Below are 24,589 nucleotides of genomic sequence, written 5' to 3' on the forward strand. Positions count from 1 at the left end.
TCTTTAAGAAGGAATCAGGGCACGGCCCCTTTAATGAGGCAAAGAAAAAGAAGTACATCAGCTGGGAGGGAAACGGCAACAGTTACCACTGATAATCACTCTTAAGGCGGGAGGGTCTGGAAAACAGCCCTTATGGGGAGCCTGGGCCGGGGCCTGCTGGGTGCGATCTATGGGCGTCTGAGGGAAAGGAAAGAGAAGGTTTAGCTATGTAAACACTCTGGAAGGACCCAACTCTCGCTCCTCCCGCCCTCTGCCTCCTGGCCCCCTCCCCCCGCTCCCCAGGCCGTCCGTCCGTCTGTCTTTTTCTCGGTCTCTCTTTTCGCCCTTCCCCCTCTCTCGTCTGTGTCTCGGTGTCTCCGTCTCTCGTGGGTCCCTCTGTTCTCCCTCTCTGTCTGTCTGTCTCATCAGTCGCGTACCCCTCCTGCCCAGAGGATCTCTAAGGTCCCAACAAGTCCCTTCTCTCCGAACTTCGTTTTGCTCATCTGTAAAAGGAGGGGTTTGGATTAGGGGACGTCTTCCCCACTCTGCCATAAAGGGGCAGCGAGAAACGCCAGTAAATCCTTTAAGGAGTTTGAGTTACTGACAATTTCGGCCTTCGCGGCTTGCCGTAGCCCATCTCGGAAACAGCCTGGTATTGTGTCCTTACCCCCTCCTCCTCCCTCTCTCGGTCCTTCGCTCCGCCCCTGCGCTCGCCCCCGCCCTGTCGCCGCGCATGCGCCCGGGGAGCTGCCACTCCACATTACCCGCCTGGCGCCGGGAGGAGGAGCCTGCGCTGCCGCTGCCACCTCCACTTGGTCCCGGCGGGCGCCTGGTCGTCCGTCCTCGCCCGGGTCGGGCCGCGCTGCGCTCCTCATGAGCGGTGGCGGCTGTTGAGGCTTCGCCCCGAGCGGAGGTGAGGTAAGCGGGCGGAGGGCGGCGTCCGTCTGCGTGTCCGACCCCGGCCTGGAGCTGGGCCTGCGAGCCGGGAGGAACGGCCGCGCCCGGACCCCGGACCCCGGTCGCTTGCCAGAGCGCGGGGGACGGGCCTGCGCCGCCAGGGCCGCCTGCTCGCCAGCCCGGGGTGCGCCCCCTTTCTCCGAGGAGAATCTGGCCCCCTCCGGGCCCCCAGTGCCCCTCACCCGCATGCAGCCTGCGGGGCCCCCTCGCCCTGGTGTCCGCGTTCTCCTCACCTCCCCCCCTCCGGCTAACCACCGACGCTCTCTCCGTTTCCCCCACCCCATCATTCCTAAGCGTGGACCTCGTTTGTTCCCCATTCCTCCTCCCCAGAAGGACAGGCCCCAGTTCTACCCTGCCCTTCTTCAGCTGTCCCCCAGTCTTCCCAAAAATACCTTGGCAGCGACCAAGGCGGTGCCCCCCATTCCTCAGACTCCTTCCCCGTGCCTTCTTCAGGCTGGCCAAGCCCCAAAGCTGCAGTAGTTGCCTCTGCTCTTCCTCCCCTACTCCTCCAACACCTTTAGGAATAGCTTTCCATGAATTGGGAGTGTACCTCCAGTTACCTCCTTCCCCATTTCTCATAGCTGCACTAGCTCCTCGGGACTGCACTCAGCATCCACCTGCACCCCTTTTTCCAGGTCAGTAGGGACAGATCACTTTCACCTAATAATACAGTCACACTGTCCCCTACTCCTCTAAAAAGCCCAAAAAACTCCCCTTTGAAACACCTGGATTTGGATTCAGGATGCTTCATTATACAGTGAAATCCCCGTTTTTACCCTTTCTTTACCCCATCTAGAAACATCTGGGCTTGGACTCAGAAGGAATGCACTAGCTCTGTTACCTGTTTTATCTCTAGTGCACCCTAACCTCTAAGCAGCCAAACCCCAAGTGTTTTCCCTCATATCCCCTTATCACATATAAGAAAAATGGATCCTGAAACGACCAGGTGACGCTTAAGAGGGTGGCATTCCCTTTTTTTTCAATAACTACCCTTTCAGTTGTTCCTTTTCCCCCATTCCACTCTTTTACTCACACAGCCTGGCCTTAGCCTAACTCATTCTGCTTCCTCTCCCCTAAAAACTCTGAACCATTAGTTGTGAATAGAGAACAGGATTTCCTTTTCTTCAGTGATCCCCTCATGGTATCAGCCATGGCCCACTTCCCTGCCCCTCATCCCCTGACTCAAAACCCTTAATTTTGAGTCAGACTGTAGGATGGGCTTCTCCTATTTTCAGGGATCTCCGCCTTTCTAATTGCACATTTTCCTTGTCCAGCCAATCACACTTTTCTCTTAGCCACATCCTCGGAATGACCCCTTCTCTCCCTGGGGCTGGGGCTATATCTTTCACTGAAGGAGGTAGGTTTTTGTCTTTACCCAGAGCCTTTCACCTGAGCTTAGCTCATGCATTTGGGGGCAGAGGGAGAGCTCTTCTCATTTCTTCAGCCAGTAGTCCTCTGGTGTGTTCCTGGTCAGAGTTCCTGGCTTGGTCTTCTCCCTACTCAAATATTTCACTATTTTTTTGAAGTGGTTAGGCCATCTACTAAATGTTATTTTCTTGCTTTTCATTTCTTTGATGCCATTCTCTTTTCCTTTCCTTCTGATTTCAAAAGACTTAAACTTTGCCGGGTCCTGACCACCAGATCCCCTAAACCTTTCCTAGATATATACTAGGGGTTAGGGTTGCTAATTAAAACCTGGGATTTGTATGAGGGAAAAAAAACAGGCCTGATACCTGTGTGTTTTTTGGTCTGCCAGAAGACTTGTAAAGTGAGTGCTTATGATGTAATCCCTCTCTCCCACCTCCATCCTTCTCTTTTCAATGATTCTTTGGCCAATGTTAGTATTATTTATAATGACTTGTTTCCCCTTAGAGCAACCAGAAGTTCTGGTAAGACATTTTAAATTAAATTAGAATTCTCCCTAAATTAAATGAAGAAATTACAATGTCTAGTCTAGTGATTTTTAAGGTTTTCTGATGGAAAAAATAGGAAGTTTCAAAAATAGACATTTACCTCTTCTCATTCAACTGGTACGTGCTTGATGTAAGGCAAGTAATGGAAGTTAGTGTTGAGGCTACATCCAGAACTACTGATCTAAGAGGCAGGTGAAATAATTACTTACAGTACAGATTTTCAATACTTCCCATTGTCAAGCTGAAATCTAATTGAGCTGCAGTAGAGATTTTTTTTCATCTGCAGTATGAGTCTTGGTTGCAGAGTATCAGTGCAGCATTTCAAGCTTTGCTACAGAAGGCAAGGCAGTTGAAATTCCAACACAAAGCTGACTTTGGCTTGCACTTTTCGGCTCTGTTTCCTGGTTGTCTCATAAGCAAATGAGCTTCTCAGCTCACTAGGGAAACAGAAAACATCCTTATGCCTATAGTATGGAAACTGTAGCAGTCCATAACAACCATAAGGCTTCAAAAGTACCCTGGGCTTGTATTTTAGTGTATCTGCTTAATGTGTTCCACATGATTTGTGTCTTGGAATCTGGGTAACTTCTGAAACTGCTGTATCCTGCTGGGATTTAGTTTTCCTGTCAGTCTTATGAATTTAAAAACAAAACAAAAAATTCTTTAAAAATAATCTTTAAAGAAATAACTAGATCTTGGCTATTCCCAACAGCATTTTTAGGATTTTGAATAACAATGGAAAATGCCTCCATAATTTGGAATATTACTGTATATGGAATGCAAAGATAGTTCAAAGGTAGCTTGGTTATGAACAATAAACTAAAAGGTAGGAACCGGAAGTTTAGGATTACTATATTCTTTCTCTAAATTTATTTCAGTTATAAATTTATCCTCAACCTGAGAAGTTTTTGTGTGATAGGCTTCAGTATTATGGCTAAATGTTTATTATTAACTTTTTCTGGATATTGCTATGTTAAATGAGATATCCTTTTAATAATGGTTGTCCCTCTACTTCCTGTTCCCCTTACAGGTTCAAATTACTGAACACAGGTTTTCTTTTCATTATTGAAGCATTCTGGTTGATCATCCCTTCAAGCACCCTCAATCTGACTTGCTAGTTTCAGAACCATGGCAACTGAAGAAAAGAAACCAGAGGCAGAAGCCACCAAAACACAATCTACACCTTCCTCATCAACCAATCAGAGCAAGGTGTGTTCTAAAAGATCTGATGTCCTTTTAGGTGAAATTAAGCATGTAAAGACTTATATTGAAGTAAGGTTAATCCAAAGGTGGGTGTGTTAGAGCTAAACTCTGAGCAGCTGAGCCAACTGCTACATTTTCATGTGAGCGTTTATACCTTGGAAATCTGGTTAATGCTATAAATCTGGGCTTACTGTAATTGTTTTGTTGATTATATAGACAAAGTGATAGGGAAAATGTTAATAATAGAGACTAAACTTAAAAGTGTGTCATGTACACATTTTTTTCTCAGAGAGCAGGTTATTAAACATTTACCAGCACAGTGGGGTTGATCTCTTGGCCCCTTACTATATTGTTGAAAATTGTTGTTTCTCTTTTTCCACCTAAGTAAAATGCTATCAATAATACTTTTTCACCCATTCTAACTTTGTAAAGATCTGAGTAGGATGACTGTGATCACTTTCTGATATTTAATTTTATTCTTTCTAGCCCGCACCTGTAAAGCCAAACTACGCATTAAAGTTCACACTAGCAGGACACACTAAAGCTGTATCTTCGGTAAAATTTAGTCCAAATGGAGAATGGTTAGCAAGTTCTTGTAAGTAATCTCAAATATGTAATGTCACTACCTAATTTGGTTGTTGAGAAAATTGAGGCTGGGGTTTCAGTCCTTGAGATACTGCTGATTTAGCAACCCTTCCATATTAAATTGTTCTTGTCAGTATTGCTGACAGTTGAGTTGAAGGAACCTCAGGTTAATTTGACCTACTCATATCTGAATAGGAACTCTATAAAATAGCTATAGTTATTGTTCATCTAGCTCCCATTTAAAATAACCTTTGTGAGGGAGAATCCACTTTGTTCTGAGAAAATTCTCTCCTCTTTTGGCTAGCTCCAGTTGTTAGGAAATTTGTTCTTTATATAGAGAGTAAGTTTGTTTTTCTGAAACTCTGAACTCTTGTCTCTAGTTCTACCCTATGGAACCAAAGAGAACAAGTTTTGATCTCTTTCATATGATAATTCTTAAATCATCTTAGGATACTATATCTGGAGCTTTCCAGGGATCTTGTAGGCCATATAATCCAAGTCCTTATGGGACAGAGACTTGTACAAGGTCATAAGTAATGTCAAAGTTATACATCACCCTCCAGGTCTTAAGTTGAGCATCTTAAGTTGAATTCAGTTACTCCAGTGACATAATTTAAGGTGCATTTAAGAAAAAATGTATACAGATGTGGATACAGAGCTTCATATAGAGTCTTCTTATGTTTTACTTCTGGTTTCTTCCTTTGTTTTATGCATTAAAGCAGCGTAGTGTCCAGGCTAAGATGGCATTCTAAATTTAGACCCAGGTAATGCTTCAGTATGTGAAAGTAACTGTCTTCTTGAAACTATCAGAAGAGCTTACACTTTGGCAGGCCTGACCCAGTTAGTTGGGAAAATTTTAAATATAGTCCTTAAGGCCTATCTGAGAATCAACTTAGCTAAGGCCAGAAGGCTGACCACTAGGTGATTTAGCCATAGCAACTCATGAGTACCATCCAGTAAAGCAAAGAATGATTTCTGTTTGCCTTGGATCAGTGCCCAGATCAACGAAATTTTAGCTCCCCAAAGTAAGATTGAATTAACCTTTTTCAATTGCTATATTTTACTGGCTCATGTAAGTAAAACTTAGTCCCCCCAAAATTCCCCTATCTCTGAAATGAATTTTTGCATAGCCATATCTTCATCCTTTAGTTTTGTAGTTCTGTTTTTTTTTTCACTCAAGTATACAACTAATTACAATTAAATTTAACTTTAATAGATTTAGACAGTTCTATTTTGTCAGATCTTTTTGCAGCCTGAATCTGTCGTTCAGTATATTAACTATCACTCCCAGCCTCAAACCCTTGACAGGCATGTCATCCTCATTCATTGATAAAAATGTTGAACAGTGCACTGGGGAATTCCATTTAGAGATCTCCCTCCAGGTTTACTTTAACCTAGTAAGAGCAACTCTTTTAAGTTTGGTTGTTCTTGACTCCTCTTGTTAACTAGATCACTCTGGTTAACAAGGGTGTTTTTAAAGTTACCCCTAAAAAAAATCATCAAATTAAGTCTTAGTTACATAAGGCAATGGAGACAGATAGGCATTTAAGTCCTTTTTGATTCATTTCATACTGGAGGTGTAAAGCAAAAGCTTTCTTCACATTGTGTGAAATGAAGAACTAAATCAGAGCATTGTATCCATCAGTTTTCCCCACAGTCTGTAGTCAGAAAACTCCCAGGGACACACCTACCTCATGACGTGGTATTATGTATTCACACTGAGAAATGCCACAGTTTTGTTCTTAACCTTGGTACTTCAGGTGCAGTTAGAAAAGGTCTCCTCAGTCTAATAAAGGGATAAATGTAATGACAAAGCAAACTTTTTGCTGTAGTCAGATCTTTTATCCTACTTGAGTATGGACTTTTCACCAGAAGTTGGAGGTGGGGAGAATAACCAATTGCTTACCTCACAAGGTAGTTCTTAGCATCAAATAGAGACCATGTGAAAGCCGAAGTTATTACCCATCTCTAATAGACTAACAATGAATTTTTGTCTTTTAGCTGCAGATAAACTCATTAAAATTTGGGGAGCATATGATGGAAAATTTGAGAAAACAATATCTGGGCACAAACTGGTAGGCCTTTTAAAAAAAATACCTCTTTGGAGTTTATTATAAAATATAAATTAATGTTGTATAGTGGAAGCTGAGGGGATAAGAGCATTTTAAAGGTGTGGCTCATTGGCTTCAGATTTGGGAATAAACTAAGGCATTGCTGTACTTTTTGTTTGTCATTTCTTGCAAATGGCAGGTCATTTCATGCCTGTTTCATCAGTAGTTGCTAACTTTCAACAAAGCAGCTAAATTGGGTGTCTTGGCAGTGCTTCATATTTCTAAGAATATAACTTCTTATGTATTATTAATGCATTAGCTAAGCCTTTTTCTGGCAATTAAGTGGCTAGTGCTTTTTTTTTTTTTTTTTAATATCTCTTGCCTGTTTCACCTGGGAATTAATCTACTTTTTTCCTTCCTTTTCTTTTTTTAAAGGGAATCTCAGATGTTGCCTGGTCCTCAGATTCCAATCTTCTTGTATCAGCTTCTGACGATAAAACGCTTAAGATATGGGATGTTAGCTCTGTAAGTAGTCAGATTCCCCCTTCACCCCAGACATTTATTGACTATGTATAATTGAGAGATGGACAAAGGATTTAATATTTGTAAACAGCATGCTTTAGGGCACATTCCTTCTCTCTTTTTGGCTAAATTAAATGAGAAATTTCCAAAGGGACCTTAGGTCAATTAGTTCAGTTCTGTGATGCTGTGTGAATATTTTATATAACCTGCATGTAGGATGAAGTGTGAATTTCAAGAGATTCTAGAATATGGTGTTTTTTTGACCTTCTGATAAGTTTAGTTTGAATAGTAATTTTTTTTTAGGTAAATGGTACTATTTTGGGGAAAAAAATAACCTTGATACTTTTATTTTTTTAGGGGAAGTGTCTTAAAACACTGAAGGGTCACAGTAATTATGTCTTTTGCTGCAACTTCAATCCCCAGTCCAACCTCATCGTTTCAGGATCTGTAAGTTTTTAATTGTGGCAGCTAACTTGTATATTGAACGTGTGTTAAAGATAATAGGGAGAAACAGGGTATCTTCAGGGAATTAGTGTTGCCTTTTGCTGTCTAAGGCATTCAAGAGGTTGCCAATATTGCAGAAATCTCCATCTTGACTGTTTAATGTTTGTTTTTCTTCTACAGTTTGATGAAAGTGTAAGGATATGGGATGTGAAAACAGGAAAGTGCCTCAAGACTTTACCTGCTCATTCTGACCCAGTTTCAGCTGTAAGTTCCCTTACATGCATTTCAAGTTTAAGTTATTACACCACATTACATATGGCATAATGGATAGAAAGTTGACCCTAAAAGCAGGAAGACCTGGATTCAGATACTATCTTTTTTATATCATATTGCCTTTGTGAACCTGGACAAAACAATTCGCCTCTCAGTTTCCTAAGAACTTTCTAAAACTGTAGTTATAAGCTACTCATCTTCATTGGCAATAGGGAGTTTCCTCATTGAGAGTTCCTTATGTGGATGAAATCATAGGTTTGTTTTTTTTTTAAAATGAGAAGAAAGGTAATTTATGAACTCAATAGGCAAATAATTTTTATTTACTTGAAGATAAAATCAGGATCAGCTAAGTAGTATAGTGGGTAGAGCATAGGAAAACTCATCTTCAGAAATTCAAATGCAGTCTCAGATACTTATTAGCATTGTAATCCTGGGCAAGTCACTTAACTCTGTTTGCCTCAGTTCCCTCACCTGTAAAATAAGCTGGAGGAAGAACATGCAAACCACTGCAGGGTCTTTGCTAAGAAAACCTCAAGTGGGGTCATGAAGAGCTGGATGCAGCTGAAAAACAGCTAAACAGCTATAATAATAAAGACGAAACCCACAAAACTAAGAACTGAACATTAAACTGTGTAATTCAAATTTATTTATGTGAGCATTGACCAGTTCTTTTATGCCTTGGTTTGCCTGTCTACAAAATAGGAACAACCAGAACTCCATTTACAGCATTTGGAGAAAGTGAAATATCAGCATGGGCAGGAAAGCATCTAGACCACAAGGGGTTCTTAACTTTGCTTGTGTCATGGACCCTTTTTAACAGTCTGATGAAACTTACAGATCTTTTTTCAGAGTTTTTTAAACATAAAACCCATAGGGTTACTAAGGAAACCTATTATACTCAATTACATTGAAATACAATTATCAAAATGTTAAAAAAAAAAAAATTTCCAAACTAGATTAAGAACCCCTGGCCTAGGTAATTAGTAAATTTTCAAAGTGCTTTGAAATATAAGAGAGTAGGTTGTGTTATTAGCTAGTCAGTACGCTAGGGTGATGTAGGAAGGACTTCAGAACATAATGGAATTTTATCTAGATCTGACAAGTGTAAGCTTCGTAGAGAGAAGGACATGAGCACAGCATGGTGTTGGGAATAATGTCCACTTTGGGTGGGATACATAAACCTAGGTGAGTGCCAAAAAATTTTGCCTAAGGAGCCTTAGCAATGCTCTTGGACCTCAGGGATATACGCTCTTGATATCTGTGACATGAGACCTAGTTATCTTTGACAAAGTACTAGGTTTTTAATTTCCAAAGAGAAGTACAAATCAATTTCAGTGCCTTAAAATGGAGAGACTAAAGCAAAAACAAGCATTCTTTTTTTTCTTTAAATTCCAAATTGAATGGGTAATCAGATGGTTTGGTCTAGTCCTTCAGAACACCCCTGAATAGTCTTACTCTGATGTGACTAGCACCCCACTGGGAAAATATCAAATGGGAGGGTGATGTAATAGAGTTATTTGTATACATATCTGTCTTCCCTGGTAGATGATAAGAGTTGGGACTGCCTTTAGATTTCCTCAGTAAATATTTACTAAATCCTAGACTGAATTAGGTATATCAATAAATGATTCTGTTATATTTGTTTATCAATGTGTGCTATCCATCCTGAAACATAACAGGCATACTATCTGTTTATGCATGAAGTTAAATTCAGTTAACAAACACTAACAACTGTGTGTAAAGACACTGACAATACAAAGACAAAGTTAACAGTCTCTATTTATAAGGAAGAAGCTTAAATTCTACTAAAGGCAGCATGTTTCAAAGTAAATTAATACAAAAATGATATCAAGGGGACAAGAGCATTAATAACTGGTGAGGGGAAAGAGGAGGGCAGGATTATAATTGAGGCAGCTAGGTGGTACAGTGGATAGAATGCTGGGCATGAAGTCCTGAATTCAAATCCAGCCTCAGACATTTACTAGCTGTGTGATTATGGGCAAGTCACTTAACCTCTGTTTGCCTCGAAATGGGGATCATAAAAGCACCAACCTTCTAAGGTTGTTGTTAAGGATCAAAATAATATTTTAAAAGTGCTTAGCTAGTATCTAGCACTGCTACTATTATTATTATTAGGAAATGCTTCATGTAAGAGGTGGCACCTGAACTGTGCATTGAAGGAATCTTGGGATTCTTTGACTTGGAGAAGAGGAAAGTGCATTTCATGCATGGGGAACCTACTTACGCAAAATCACAGAGAAGGGAGATGGAATATGTGGGAAGGGGAGTAATATGAAATAAATCTGGAAAGGTAGGTGAGAGCTAGGTTATAGAGAGCTTTGAATACTAGTCTATGGACTTGTATTTTATTTTAGAGGAAGTAGAGGGCTGTTGGAGGCTTTTGGAATAGGGGAAGGTAGGGCTAGATCTCTTAGCAGTATTAACTTGTAGCTATGTGGAGGGTAGATGAAGAGACTAGATACAGGAAGATGAATTAGGTTGTTAAGTAGTTCAGGTAAGAGCTTTGATGCCCTGAACTAGGGTGAAGGCTCCCAGTCCACAAGAGGGGATGATAGACACTCCATGTAGAGTTAGGGTCAAATGACTTGGCAACTAAATAAATATGAAGATTGAAGAAGAGTATAGACTTGAAGATGACCAAGGCTGTAAATCTTGGTGACTAGAAAGATGGTGGTGTTAGAACAAAAGTAGAAGAATGGAAGACTTTGGGTTGGGACTGGGGAGAACGGGTTAAGTTTTGGCCATGAGTTTGAGTTTCCTGTTGGTTCTCTAGGTGAAAATATCCTTTAAGGAGTTATGTGATAGTAGAGTTCAAGAGATGGAGACTGGATGTATAAATGTAGGAGTCATCTGCCTAAAGATGATAGTTGAATTCATGGTAGCTGATAAGGTTTAACAAGAAAGTGAAGCGAAAGAACCTTGTGGGACATCTTGAGAAGGCCTGAGGAGAAGGATGATTTAGCAGAGGAGACCAAAGAGGACTAGTCTAAAAAAGAACCAGAAGTTAAGAGAGACAACTGTCTTGAAAGCTAAGGGAGGAAAAAGCATCTGGAAGGGACCCAGGGCTGGTTTTTTGACAGCATGTTCTTCAGCAGTATCCAGAACTGTGGAAAAATTGGAAAGGTTAGGCAATGAGTAATATTCATTGGATTTAGCAGTTGATCTGGAGAACTATACAGTAAAATAAATCATGAGGCCATGATTTCTATTTTTAAAACTATTACCTGAATTAGGGTTCTAATCTCACTTTGCACATAAGTGTTGTTCAGGTATCTGAGAATTATAACCCTTAAGAACTCTTTTGTTATTCAATTGTCCATAAATGGATGGATTTGTTTTTAAGTGTTTGTTGTTTCTCTTCCTCAATGATAGGTTCATTTTAATCGTGATGGATCCTTGATAGTGTCAAGTAGTTATGATGGTCTCTGGTGAGTGTACACTTTTTATTAGCCTCCGCCTTAACACAGTTTCTTTGCACAAATCAATAGGTGGTACTTAAAATGGCATTGAAAAATACAGGTTTGACAAGTGACATCCTACTTCTTGTATGACCTTGGGCAAGTCATTCACCTCCCTGACTCTTGATTTCCTCATCTATGAGAGAAAGTTGCATTATACTTCTGAGATCCCTTCAAAGTCTTAAATCCACGATTGAGAATACAATAGACTGTTAAATATGAGAATAAAAAAATTCCCCCAGTGACCAATTATAAGAGGATAAAAGTATTTAAAGGTGGAAATGTAAGCTGTTAACAAATAATTACTCAAATTCCTTAGTAACCAGTGGAAAGCAAATCAAGACAACCTTAAGATATCCCCTAACAACCACCACAAAAAATGACCCCAAAGTGAAACCAGTTTTATGACAAGTGCTCTACATTTGTGGGATTTTTTGATTAATGCTAACATTAAATGGGACAAGTCATAATGAATACATTTCAACACCATGAATTCTGTCATGTAGCACTTCTTCCTTAAAATCTTATAAAATTGACAATGACAATAAACAGAGCAACAATCCATGTGAGGAGTCACTCTGATTGGGGAGCTGTGCATTGTTCTAAACACTCTGAGAAATAATTTGGAGTCAAATGAGAAAAAGAAACTAAATGGGTCCTATCTTTTATTCCAGCAGACTCACTATTGAGCATGTACTCCATGAAGGCAAATGATAGATCCTGGATTTAATAAAGTATTTGTCGCATTCTCTATGATAGCAAGAAAATAGCCAGGGTTGACTGAACACATAGTAATATGTGAATATAATACTATAAACAATGATAAATGAATTCAGGGAAACTTTGGAACACTTGTACAAAGTGATAGAGAGTAAAGAAAAAAAACTAAGAAGAGAATTTACAAAATTGCTACGATACTGAAACAAATTAATGAATCCAAGCAGAATAGGTGAGGAGAGCATTCTTTCCACTGAGGGGCACTGTGGAGAATCCATTGCTAGATAGGATTTCTGTGTTAATTGACTTTGACCAAGTGTTTTTTCTTTTGCTGGGGGCAGCTCGGTTGGTGTACTGGTTAGAGTGCTGGACCTGCATGTAGTCAGGCAGATCTGAGTTCAGATGCAGCTTGAGTCACAAGCAGTGTAAATGTGATCTGGAGCAAGTCAGTTAACATCAGCCTCACTTTTCTCATCTGTAAAATGGGGGTAAGAGTAGCATCTACCACCAGGGGTGGTTGTGAGAATAAAGTGAGTTATTTGTAAAGCTCTTTGCAAATCTTAAATTGCTTTATAAATGCTAGCTATTATTGTTCTAATAAAATTCGATTGCAGGAGGGTGGGGAGTTAAGAATTGACAAGTGTATAAAACAAGGCAACAAGCAAGGGGAAAAGGATTTTTATGAAAATGTTGACAGCTGCAGTATTTGTAACGGCAGAAAAATAGAATCAGACTGTTCAATAAAAATCAAGAATGGCTGATTACGTTAGATTGTATCACAAAACAGGTTAGAGCAATTTTAAAAATAAAGCATTTGAAAAAAAAAGATTTTTGTAAAGAGATCAGCCAGAACCGCATGTATGCATACTTATTAAATAATTGTCAAAGCCAAACATGGCAGGACTTCATAACGAAAAAGGAACAGAGCAAATTTTATATTTGATTACTTGTTTTTTAATAGTTATTCATTTAATGCACTAAAAACAAATAATTTAGGGTTTGTGGGTTTTTTTGGCTTGTATTTTAATCCTTAAAATTAAAAAACATATCAGTTTTTTAACTTATATTAACACACTGGTTGTTCATTTTTTTCTAAAAAGCCGAATCTGGGATACAGCATCAGGTCAATGTTTAAAAACACTTATTGGTAAGTAAACAAAGTTTACTTTTGATGATTCGTGATTCTCTGTGAAATTTTTTCTTGTCCTAGTCTACCTCTTCATTACACTTCTCTTCTAAAGGATTAAGTTAGTTAAAGAAATCTTAAGGTAATAACTATTCTTGGCATAGCGGCTTGAATGCGAATAGAGAACTTGATTTTGACTTCTCAACTCTTCCTAACTCTTCCTTCACTGATGTTTCTTGGATCTTGATTTTGATGGATCTCTCTTCTAAATCAAGTCAGATTTAAAATTGGTGTTGTTTTTTTTTTTGGTATCTTCACTCTACTTTCCCATTCCTTTCCCTAGGGATTAATTGGATCTTTAGGTTAAAGAAAAGAAAATTAATTTTTATTTCAAATTATCCCAATTTCTTACTGTGTTACCTGAGAAAGTTCTCATTAGTTTCTCTCTCTAGCAGCCATCCTTCTGACCACCGTATCTTGAACATAGCTTATAGTTCATCAAATGACATTTATGTGCAAATGCTCTGCTAGGGTCAAGGGATACAAAGGTGAGAGACCCTCTGAGACCTGGCAGGGCCATAGAATCTGTCCTTGAGCTTCTTCCCTCTTCTCTTGAGTCCCTGTACATCTCTGACCTTGATGTGTTGCATTAACAATTCTGACTGTGCCACTGACATCTCGCTTACCTTTTGAAAGGCAGTTTTTATTCTTCACTTATTTTTCCTAATAGATTAGTATGTTTTCTGAGATCACTAGCTCTTACCTCTTTTCTGAACTTAATGGTCTCTTCTCCCCCTTACCCTTTGTTACTCCTTAATCCTGCTTACCTGTGATGCCGTGATAACACTGTTCTTGTTGCCTTTGTTCTTCTCTTTTCCTCTTCCCATACCATTAATTGTTAGTAGTTCCTGGGGCTATTCTAACATTGCTTGTTTTCTGGTATCATCTGTATATCTTCCTAAGTCTCAGTCCTGACTTAATCTTTCCTTTTCTTTGCCTTTACATTTGTGTAAAAACTGATCTTGAAAAATGAAAATACACATTTGAAATTGAGCAGACCATATCCTTTTGAAGTCTCCTCTCTCTTTCCACTTAGCCAGCCTTAACAAAACGTTGTTTATCCTTTTTCCATATTGAATTCTTTATTAAATATTTTGGTCCATTCTTGGATGAGCACCCACTCAGTGCTCTATGTCAGTCCCTTAATCTCTATTTTCCCACTCTTCTCTCCTCCATACTTATTATAATAATGATCATTAATAGTTTCATGTAGTTCCTTTATGAAAAAAGAATAACAAAACATACATTGATGCACTATATTACCTATTGCCTAAAATCCCTTTCAAGGCTTCTGTAGTATTCATTCTGTTTCTTTCTCCCTCTCCCTATCCCAACTCTATTAAAGTCTTTGTCAGCTAATACCTTTGGTAGGATGTTAAGAGTTGGGATAAGGGAGAGCTGAAAGAAACTGCCTACTGCAATAATTTCACATGAGCTTGGTTTCAGGGGATTACAAAAACAAAAGGATTCTGAAAAGCCCTACTGAACTAGGGTTCAGAGGTCTGGAATGCAGTCTTTCTGTGAATAAACTTGATGATTGAGTAAATGTAGTCATTCTAAGTCCTGTGTCTCGTTCCTAGGTAGAAAATGGGAGCCAGGTTCTACCTTACTTAGCTCCTGATGCAGTTCTACGTGCTAGTCATTATTCTTTTATTAAATTAATTCACCTTTATCTTTGTTAATTTTTTAACTGTTAACTTTTATAAAGTTAACTAACTTGAATTGAAACATCAAGTGCTGTGCCATATGGAAACCTCATAAATCTTGACTGGAGAATTTGGACATTTGGGGTGGGGAAGAAGAGAAACTTGCATTATTGTTTTGTGAACTGTTGCTGTTGGGCAGGTGGGTCTCAAAGGATGTTTTGGTAGATATTCTCTTATGTGAATCCCAGATGATATCATTAACATAACAGTTAAAATGCTTTTTACTATCTCAGACTCTTTGGCGAATCTGGCTTCCTCAGCTTAGTCCTGGTGTTTTGATTTGTTCAGGTTTCAGTAAAGATCTGTTTTAACATTTTTATAGTCAAAGATTTAAATTTCATTTTTTAAAAATTATCAAGCGTTTTTTTCTTCCCTTCTGTCTCATTTATCTTCCTTCCCCTCGAAATACAAAACTTTGCACCAAATAACTATATTTAAGCAAACAAATCCCCATGTTGGTCACATCCCAGAATATATCTTTTTCCATATATTAGTCCATCATTTCTTTACCAGGAAGTCGATAACATTCCTCATCATTCTTCTGAAATTATGATTAATCATTGTGTTGATCACTTTCTAAGTCTTTCTAAATTGTTTGTACAGTGCTGATATTATGATTTTTAAATTGTTCTCCTGGGTCTCATTTCATTCTGCATCAGTTCATCTAAGTCTTCCCAAGTTTCTTCTGAAACTTTCTCTTCATTTCTTACAACACAATACTATTCCATTACACTTATCTACCATAATTTCTTCGGTCATTCATCAGTTGATGAATGAATGAAAACTCCTTCAGTTTCTAGCCCTTTGCCATTACAAAAAGAATTGCTATAAATGTTTTTCTACATATTTGACCTTTTCCTCTTTCTTTGATTTCTTTGGGATATAGACCTAGTAGAAATATTGCTGGATCATGTAGTAACTTTTTGGACTCAGGTCCAGATTACTTTCTGTGATGGCCATGCTAATTTATATCTCTACCATTGTGCTGGTTTTACTACAGTCCCTCCAGTATTGGTCATTTTAGGCTCCTAGTGGCTTGTGAGCCACCTAGTTGTGAATAGATTATTGGATTTGGTGTCAGGAAAATTTGAGTTCAAATCCAGCTTCATTCACATAGCTATGTGACCTTAGGCAAGTCATTTAACCTCTCTTTGCTGTCTGTAAAATGGGGATGACAGCACCTCCCTCATAGGATGGTTGGGAGGTTCCAGTTAGCTAAATAAAATGCTTTGCAAACCTTTGAGTACTGCGTAAATATTAGTTCCTGTTATATTTTTGGTTTTTTAAGTTAACTTTGCAAATCCAGGTATGAGATAAAACCTTATAATTGCTTTAATTTGCATTTCTCTAATTATTTGTGATTTGGAACATTTTTCCACATGGCTATAGATAGCTTGAGTTTCTTCCTTTGAGAAGTGCCTGTAAAAGAAAATCTTTTTATAGTACTGATTTTCATAGGTGAAATAGATAGGCCCTATTGACAGTTGAACATGGATTTGAAAAATCATTAAAACCAAGTCTAGCCTTTAATCTTTCTTATGTATTTTGTTGTTGGATTTGAAAGTTTCTGAAGAATTAGATATATTTTGTTCTTGTTCTTAGCTCCAGTTGTAGAAATTTTACTGTAATTTTACTAATTTACTATAATTGACATTTGTGCTGAGCAATATGAAATAGAATAAAAAGGATTAAATGAACATCTTTCATAGGGCACGTATTTGAATTCTTCACACCTTTTACAGTGTATCCCTCAGTTCTGAAGATTGATTAGCATGTTAAACCTACCAGAAAATTGGGTAAAAAAAAATGTTTCACTGTTTTTTGAGGGTGAGCATTTATGGTACGTGAGCAGTCTGGGAAAACTTTCTCACTTTCAAATTAGATTGTAAGTGAAAGGGTAAAATTAGTCATCAACTATGAGAGTTAGGGGTCTGATGATCGAATATTGAATACAGTAGGGTCTAGATCCCAGTTTTCATGAGGAAAAAACTTGAATGTTTCAGTTCAGAGAATTAGAGGATTAAATAATATTGTGACATTTGGATCATACAGAAAATCAGGATGATGAAGCAGCAAGAAGGTCACTTGGAAGTCAGAAACATTTTTCAAATCCTACCTCTGACATGTATTAGCTGTGTGGTGGTGGGCAAATCGTTGAAACTCTGAAAGGCAAATGTGACTGAAGTTGTTAATCTCTTATAGAGGGAATTCGCCTTGGAAGTTTGCCTCAACAGTAGAATCACAGGTCTTAACCATCGCTCTTTCATTCCCACCAAAACAAAAACAAAAAAACTCTAATATTTAAAGATCAACCATTTCTTAATTAACAGTTTTTTGCTATTTGAGCATATAAGGCAATACTTGTATCCTTCCCTCAGGATCATTTTAGAGGTGGACCTTAAGAGGATATTGAGTGAGAGAGAGAGAGAGAGAGAGAGAGAGAGAGAGAGAGAGAGAGAGAGAGAGAGAGAGAGAGAGTGTGTGTGTGTGTGTGTGTGTGTGTGTGTGTGTGTGTGTGTGTGTGTGTGTGTGTGTGTGTGTGTTGTGTGTGGTGTGTGTGTCTGTGTCTGTCTGTCTGTTTGTTTGTCTGTCCATCCGTCCGTCCCTCCCTCTCCCTCTTCACTCCCTCCTTCCTTGCCTCCCTCCCCCCAGTTTTGGAGACTGGAATTAAGGGTGCCAGGGTCACATAATAAGAGTCAGAGGTTGAATTTACTGAGGTCTTCCTAACCTATCCATTGTCCCCATACTGCTTCAGTCATTTGGTGGTAAAGTGTTCAGTACACCCAGAATATTTGAGACAAAGATGGGGTAATTTGGATTTAATACCCAATAGGAAAATGATCTACAGAACTTGAGTGAAAAGTTACTATTTTCCCCCAAGCATCAGCTCCTTCTTACTTAGCTATAAAAAGTATTCAGCTTGAGTTTGGTCCATCATCTTACAGGCTGCAGTAAAGCAGAATGCAGGGAGGAGGAGGTGAATATTTGAAATAGGCTTCTGATCAGTATCTTAAGCTTTTGCACTTTTGAAATTAAAATGTTTCCAGAAGAATCTATAAATAATAATTTGTTCTAAGACAAATAGGATTAGTTTCTAAAGGAATATATAAGTAGGAAACTTGAGGACTATTTTTTCTGCTCATGATAAATGGCTTATCTAATGGATTGAGGAAATAACTGAAATAAATATAACCTTTCCCCATTTTTTTGTATTCCTAGGCAAAGTAAGTTCAAACTCTCTTTTTGAAAAGAGCCACAAAACCATAAGGTTCAATACTAGTAGTGACATCTTGTACAAAATTTCTTGTTTTATTTAGATAGTGGCATAATTTAATAGAAATTGGACCAAACATTTGAACTGTATCTTAAGATTTTCATTTTTAATACAGATGATGATAATCCTCCTGTGTCTTTTGTGAAATTCTCTCCAAATGGTAAATATATTCTTGCTGCAACTTTGGACAAGTGAGTATCTTATGCATTTTTTTTGTTTATAAGAAAAATTTACAAAAAGAACTTCCTTTCCACCAGTATTAAGATTCTTACAGTAGACATATTAATCAGACATATAGATGAGAATAAATTATTTCAAAATGAGTGTAAGCACTTACAATCTAGGATATCAGAGTTAGGAGAAACCTTAGCACTAGTTCAGCACCTTCATTTTACAGATTGGGAAGACTGACTGTAAAAAGTCACTTTAATCTTTGAAATAGCTTTTAGCATTTGTAATTTCTCAATTACACTTGAATGAGTAGGATAAGGTAAAGAGTATAGCAGAATCACATTGACTGGGAGTTGAAAGTTGGCCAGTACTTCTAAGGTAGGAATTTTATTTTGTTCTGTGTCCTGCTACAGGGCAGGCTTGATTAGGGTCTGTAATAAGTTTGCTATGAAATGTGTTCTCTGGCAACTTGAATTTTTTTCCCCACGTTTCTAGAATCACTGAGGCTGTGTGCAGAATGGTAATCATGATTATGGGAAGTTACTTTCTTCATAATATCAGGAAACTCCTCTGAGATAGCTAATTCACTATCTAAGCCCTTTAGCATAAGTGTTTATTTTTAAGTTTGGGGGCAGGTTTGAGTTACTCATTTTGACAAAAATGGGTTATATGATCAAAACAGGTTCTCCACCCTTGTTTGTAATTGTAGAGTTCCAATTATAAAGCAAAATGTAAAACTCATATGTAAGTACTATTATTTTAGTGGAAAGTCTTCTTTTGAATAGGCCTGCACAAGAAGCCAATTTAATGGAGAAACAAATCAAAATTGATTTATTACTTTCTCTTAATCTCTAGCACTCTTAAACTATGGGACTACAGCAAAGGGAAGGTAAGCAGTTGTTTAAACTGGATGAATTATAAAGACATAATAAACTATCATTCCATCAGGTTTCCTACTTTGGGTGTTATATGGTAGTAATTGCCACAAGGTTAGAAGGAGAAATCTTAGGGAGAGCTAGGTACCTCGTAGAGTTAGTGACATTGCCACAAATTTTAATTTCACAGATTGACACTTAAATATAAAAGTTGTGAGAGATAACAAACATATCTACACAATAAAATATTTCAAGGATCTGTAGTTTCGTTTGTGTGAGTATTCTCCACAATTGTTTATTGGAACCCTTCTGACTTAGATGATTTTTGATAGTTGCTCTGGCTAAAAAATTTGCCATCTTGTGGATAACCTGGTGATGAGCTTTTCTGATTTTAGGACTTATCTTAAATAAGATAATCTGTCATCTTTCCAGTGTTCAAAGTCTTGTTAATTTGTGCACTATCTGGCATAACTTTTAAGAACTAAAGGTCATCTCTTACATCTGAGGATTTTGGTGGAGTATACATTTACATGGTAATTCAATAAAAAGTCTCAGGGTTAGGAGTAAGTAGTAAAAAAGTTGATGCATATCTATGCTTACAGAAGGCTTGGCTGTTGAAACTTTACTAGGACTAGGCTAATTGAGTGGTCCATTAGAGCAGGATAAAACTAGGCATGAAGAATGCACCAGGAGATGCAAAATGACTTGAATTGGTTCCAGTCACATCAGTGCAATACTGACCAAAGTTTAAATGCCCACAAAGATGAAGAATTACCCAGCTCTGTTTTTCTGCCTGTAGTTTTCTCACTTCCCCACCCCTCATCCCTCTCCCTCTCCCTTTCTCTTTCTCTCTTTTCCCCCCTCCCCTCCCCCCTCCCTCAGCTGCTGTTATTTTTAAGAAGCCTTTCTGAAGGTTAGGGATAGCAGATGTCCTCCTGTCAGTTCATCACATGAAGACAGACTCCTCAGGTGTCTGTCTCCAGCACTTAGCCCAATTCCTGCCATGTAGTAGGCACTTGATAAATGTTTGTTGACTTTAATAGGTGATTCACATAGGAAAGAAGAGAAGTCCATTAACATGGATAGACTGTCTGACATAGCTTGGATCCTGCGGAATTAACTGGAACATCAAGAAATCGCTAAGATAAACCAGACGGCCTGATTCTTTTAGACAGATGAAACTATGGTGATGATTAATGATCATTGCCTTTGTACTCTGTGTCCGGGATTGACCAATCCAAATGAAATTTAGAATAAAATGATAGACTTAAGTAGTTTCTGGGGCAAATTACTACTTTTTCCTTAAGTCTAAGGTAAACCTTAGAATAACTTGCTTTTATTTCAGTGCCTGAAGACATACACTGGTCACAAGAATGAAAAATACTGCATTTTTGCTAATTTTTCAGTCACTGGTGGAAAGGTATGTTTTATGTGGCTATTTTTATGATCTTGGGTGTTTGAAAGGTGATTGAGAGATAAAAAAATGTAAGTGATGGTATAAAGTTTAGATGACAGTGGATACCTTTCTTGGTAAGACGTACAACTCCGTTTATGCAAGATACCTGTTCTGTAGCAGATGAAGTGCTGCGGACCTGGCCCCAGACAGACAAAAACAAACAAAAAAATCCTTGCTTTCAAGGAGCTTACTCTAGTAGGAGATATGTACACATATAAGCATATGAAAATGAAAGGGGAAACTATTTTCTCCTGTATAAGAACTGAATAATGTAGAAGAAGGCATATATATCTAAAGTCTGCCCAGAGAGTTTTGAATTTAGCAGTAACTGTCAGTTAATTATACACCGTAAGTCTGATAGAAGAATCCAATTTTCGGACTTGATATATTGCAAATAACATGAAATGAGTCTTCACAGATGGGCTTAATAATTTACTACTTAAATTTGGGGAAATGTAACTTCTCTCCACCTTAATCTTTCTACCCCTACATCCTAACACAGTGGATAGTGTCTGGGTCAGAAGATAACCTGGTTTACATTTGGAACCTTCAGACAAAAGAGATCGTACAGAAATTACAAGGCCATACAGGTGAGAACAAAGCTCTTTTTTTTTAAGCCAATGAAAGTTTCCTAAACTATCTAATCTGCATTTTGTTTACTTGTTTCAAACTGTGTGACAGCTGTGCACCCACCTTGTTAAACAACTGATGCTTTCTTGTCCATCGTTTCCCTTTTTGCTCTTTCTGCACCCTTCAAGGCATCAAACAAGCATTTTCCGCCCTCTGGCTTTGGCCAGGCCATTTTCAGTGTTCTCAAGTTTGTGTGTGTGTATAAAAATCTATTCTGGACTAAAATTAGCTTAATGCTTCATCTCACAATATCTCTATCTCTTGAGTCAATCCTTTCATAGACTTTGTTCTTTGTCTCAGTTATAATATTCCCTTCTCCGTCAGATATCTTTCTCTTTCATCTTTCTGTAAAGTCGAATTCCACTCCCGCAAATAACATTCTCTGACCACTCTAGCCCATGCCAATTTCTTCTCTCAGTTCCTTCTATACCCTGTTATTATCACACAGTTGTATCACACACCTGATTCTTTCTGGTATATGTTTTTGTCTCTGTTGAAACTGTTTACTCTGTAAGGAATCATGTCTTCTTTGTATTCCACTACCGATAGCATAGTTTACTCAGTTTACTCAATTAATTGACAGGCAAGTTTAAGTTCACAAAACAAGTTGGGATTCAGGTTCAGGACTTAGAAAGCTTACTGCTTTTATCTTTGATATTCAGTTGGTAATTACTCATCTGACCATTATATTTAAGTTTTTGATATTTTATTCCTTCATCCTTCATCCTTCATGGCCTTTATTTACAGAGGCCATGTAACTGATTGCTTTCCTCATGTCCTGACAACTCACATGATGTGTTCATTTCTTGTATTTATGGAGAGACTGGAACAAAAAGATTTACTTTGAAATAGGTCTTGATTTCTTTTAAGCATAGGGAAATAATAGCTAAACCCCTTCTAAAAAAATTTTTTTAAACTCTTTGATTTGACTGAAAAAATTGCTGACTTATAAGATCAAAATGAATATGTCATTGTCCACTTTTAACTTTACTTAGAATATAATGCTCTTGAAATGAGGATAGTATTTGGTTCAAGTGACTGCTTATGTCTTCCCTTTCTCTTCTGCTCTCTCCACCCCCTCCAGTCTTCTCTCAAAAATCAGATAATTTCATTAGGGCCAAAGTACCAAAGATCTGAGTGCCAGCTTTTAAAAAGTGTATCCTTTGGTTCTGAGGGAGAATGGAACAAGAGTGTAGACTAAAGGGTACAGGCCCCCATCAATTGCTAGGGGACAACTTAGAGACATCTGCCAGTTGAGGACCGTATATGAATAGCTTGCACACAATGGGGTTGTCTTTTTTTTTTTTTTCCAGATGTTGTGATTTCAACAGCTTGTCACCCTACAGAAAACATCATTGCATCAGCTGCATTAGAAAATGACAAAACAATTAAACTCTGGAAGAGTGACTGTTAAGGCCTTTTAATATCATGTTAGAGACTATATCAAGAAGTAGATCCTGTGAGGCAAGAAACTAAGATATTTGAAAATGGTTTCTTTGCCTAAAGGGAAATCCCCTTTTTTCTTCCCTGGAATGGATAGCCTGGTGAGAAGAGGCAGCATCTGCCTTATTTGACAAATGGATCCTTTTCTTATTTTTTTGTTTTAAGGGGAAAAAATTTGCTTATATTATTAGAAGGTCCCAAAAGATTTTGGTGATGCTTCTTGCCAACTCTCCTGATGCTGTCAAAGGAAGAGTTTCAATCTATATTGTGTATAAATCGAGCAAAAACCTGAATTTTTAATTTTTTATTACAGGGGGATAGATTTCATTTCATTATGAGTTTTTCCTCCCCTCAATGTTCTGTAATTTTTTAAAAGATATCACCCACTTCTAACTCTGTGACCAAATACAACCATGTAAGTTTTTGGCTTTCTTCCCCAGTTTCACTGATCTTGTAGTGAAATATCTTTTAATCTTCTGTATAGTTTTACCTCTTGCTATGTATGTTTAATAGATATTATTATATCACAAGTTGTCTACTTTTTCCTCCCAAACCATTAATTCCTGCTTGTATAGAAGTTCACAGCACATTTTGAAGTCTTTCTGGGGAAAACAAAACAAAATTCACAACATTGTAAAGTTTTTCGATGTAAAGACAATTTTGTATCTTTAAAGTTCATAATACAAAACTGTTAATGGCATGACTGTATACTTCAGCCTCAATATTTTCCCGTTTGTCACACTCTTGTTTACACATCTGACAGTACCATGTGCTGTAATAAAAAGGTGGGATTTTGTGTACATGCGTGGCAGCTGTCTTCTGATATGCAGTGTTTGTGTCTATTTAGTTCCTTACATTCACAGGTGGCAGAAAAAAACTCTTGACAAAACCTAATTTCCCTAGTGGTTTATTCAGTCTTCCTTATCACTTTGCATTTAAGTGACACGTAGCCATAAACTTGTCTCCAAAGGGTATGTTTCAAGCTATATTTTGTACTTGTAAAATAATAAACACCATACTACATCTCAGTGGAATAGACAGGAAAAGAAGCCACACCTCAAATGTGAGAAGCAACAGCATATTAATTGCTGAAATGGCTCCCACTGAAGGTCAAATTAGTGGTCAGATGTGGAGTTGAGGGTGACAGGCACAGCTACAATTAAATGCATTGCCTGTCCTGTCACACTCAATTAACCTATCAGTATACCTTTCCTAATTTAAAAAAAAGCTTAAATGAAGGTCTTGGTAGGTCCACTAATTTATCTTGAAGAGATAATATACTTTTCAATCTGAAGTGCCCAGTTTTCCTTGTTTGGGCACTTCTCTAGCATTCACTTTGTTCAGTGATGAGACAAACTTTCAGGAAGGTGCAAAGTATCAGACCTAGACTTCTCATTTCTGTGATAGGAACATGCAGTTGGAACTCTGAATAATGTGGCTATTTAATGAGCTTTTATAGCCCAAGTTGGATTTTAACTTCTTTTACCTTTGTGAGTCTGGAAATCTTTCTAAGTCATTATCTGTTGAACTTCAGAACTAGTTAATGATTCCTGTGGGGGAGAGAATCTGAAGTGGTTACTTAGGAGAAACTAAGGTAGAGGGAACACATTTTAAGAATTGGATTTTGTAGCACTTGTAACAAACTACTGACAATCTTCCTGTTGTTCATTCAAATTTTTTTTGAATCCTAAGGGGAGGGTGGGATGGGCAGGGAGTGAGAACCTT

The 24,589-nt window shown here is 38.1% G+C and overlaps 1 protein-coding gene across 2 annotated transcripts; it reads left to right on the forward strand.

Moving 5' to 3' along the window:
- Nucleotides 1-768: 768 nt before the first annotated feature.
- On the forward strand, nt 769-23,664 carry WDR5 (WD repeat domain 5). Of its 2 annotated transcripts, none has more exons than XM_072632890.1 (14): nt 769-897; nt 3,880-4,058; nt 4,539-4,647; nt 6,639-6,712; nt 7,124-7,213; nt 7,568-7,657; nt 7,835-7,918; nt 11,321-11,376; nt 13,224-13,270; nt 18,405-18,480; nt 19,316-19,349; nt 20,681-20,755; nt 21,294-21,381; nt 22,735-23,664. In XM_072632890.1, the coding sequence occupies exons 2-14, from the start codon at nt 3,978-3,980 to the stop codon at nt 22,833-22,835; spliced, it is 1,005 nt and encodes a 334-aa protein (XP_072488991.1). In that variant the 5' UTR covers nt 769-897; nt 3,880-3,977; the 3' UTR covers nt 22,836-23,664. The 2 variants fall into 2 exon arrangements, with proteins under 2 accessions (XP_072488991.1, XP_072488992.1); XM_072632891.1 differs by having other exon boundaries at nt 791-892.
- The last annotated feature ends 925 nt before the right edge of the window (nt 23,665-24,589 follow it).

The sequence above is a fragment of the Notamacropus eugenii genome, chromosome 1, assembly GCF_028372415.1.
Source record: "Notamacropus eugenii isolate mMacEug1 chromosome 1, mMacEug1.pri_v2, whole genome shotgun sequence".
NCBI classification, from domain to species: domain Eukaryota; kingdom Metazoa; phylum Chordata; class Mammalia; order Diprotodontia; family Macropodidae; genus Notamacropus; species Notamacropus eugenii.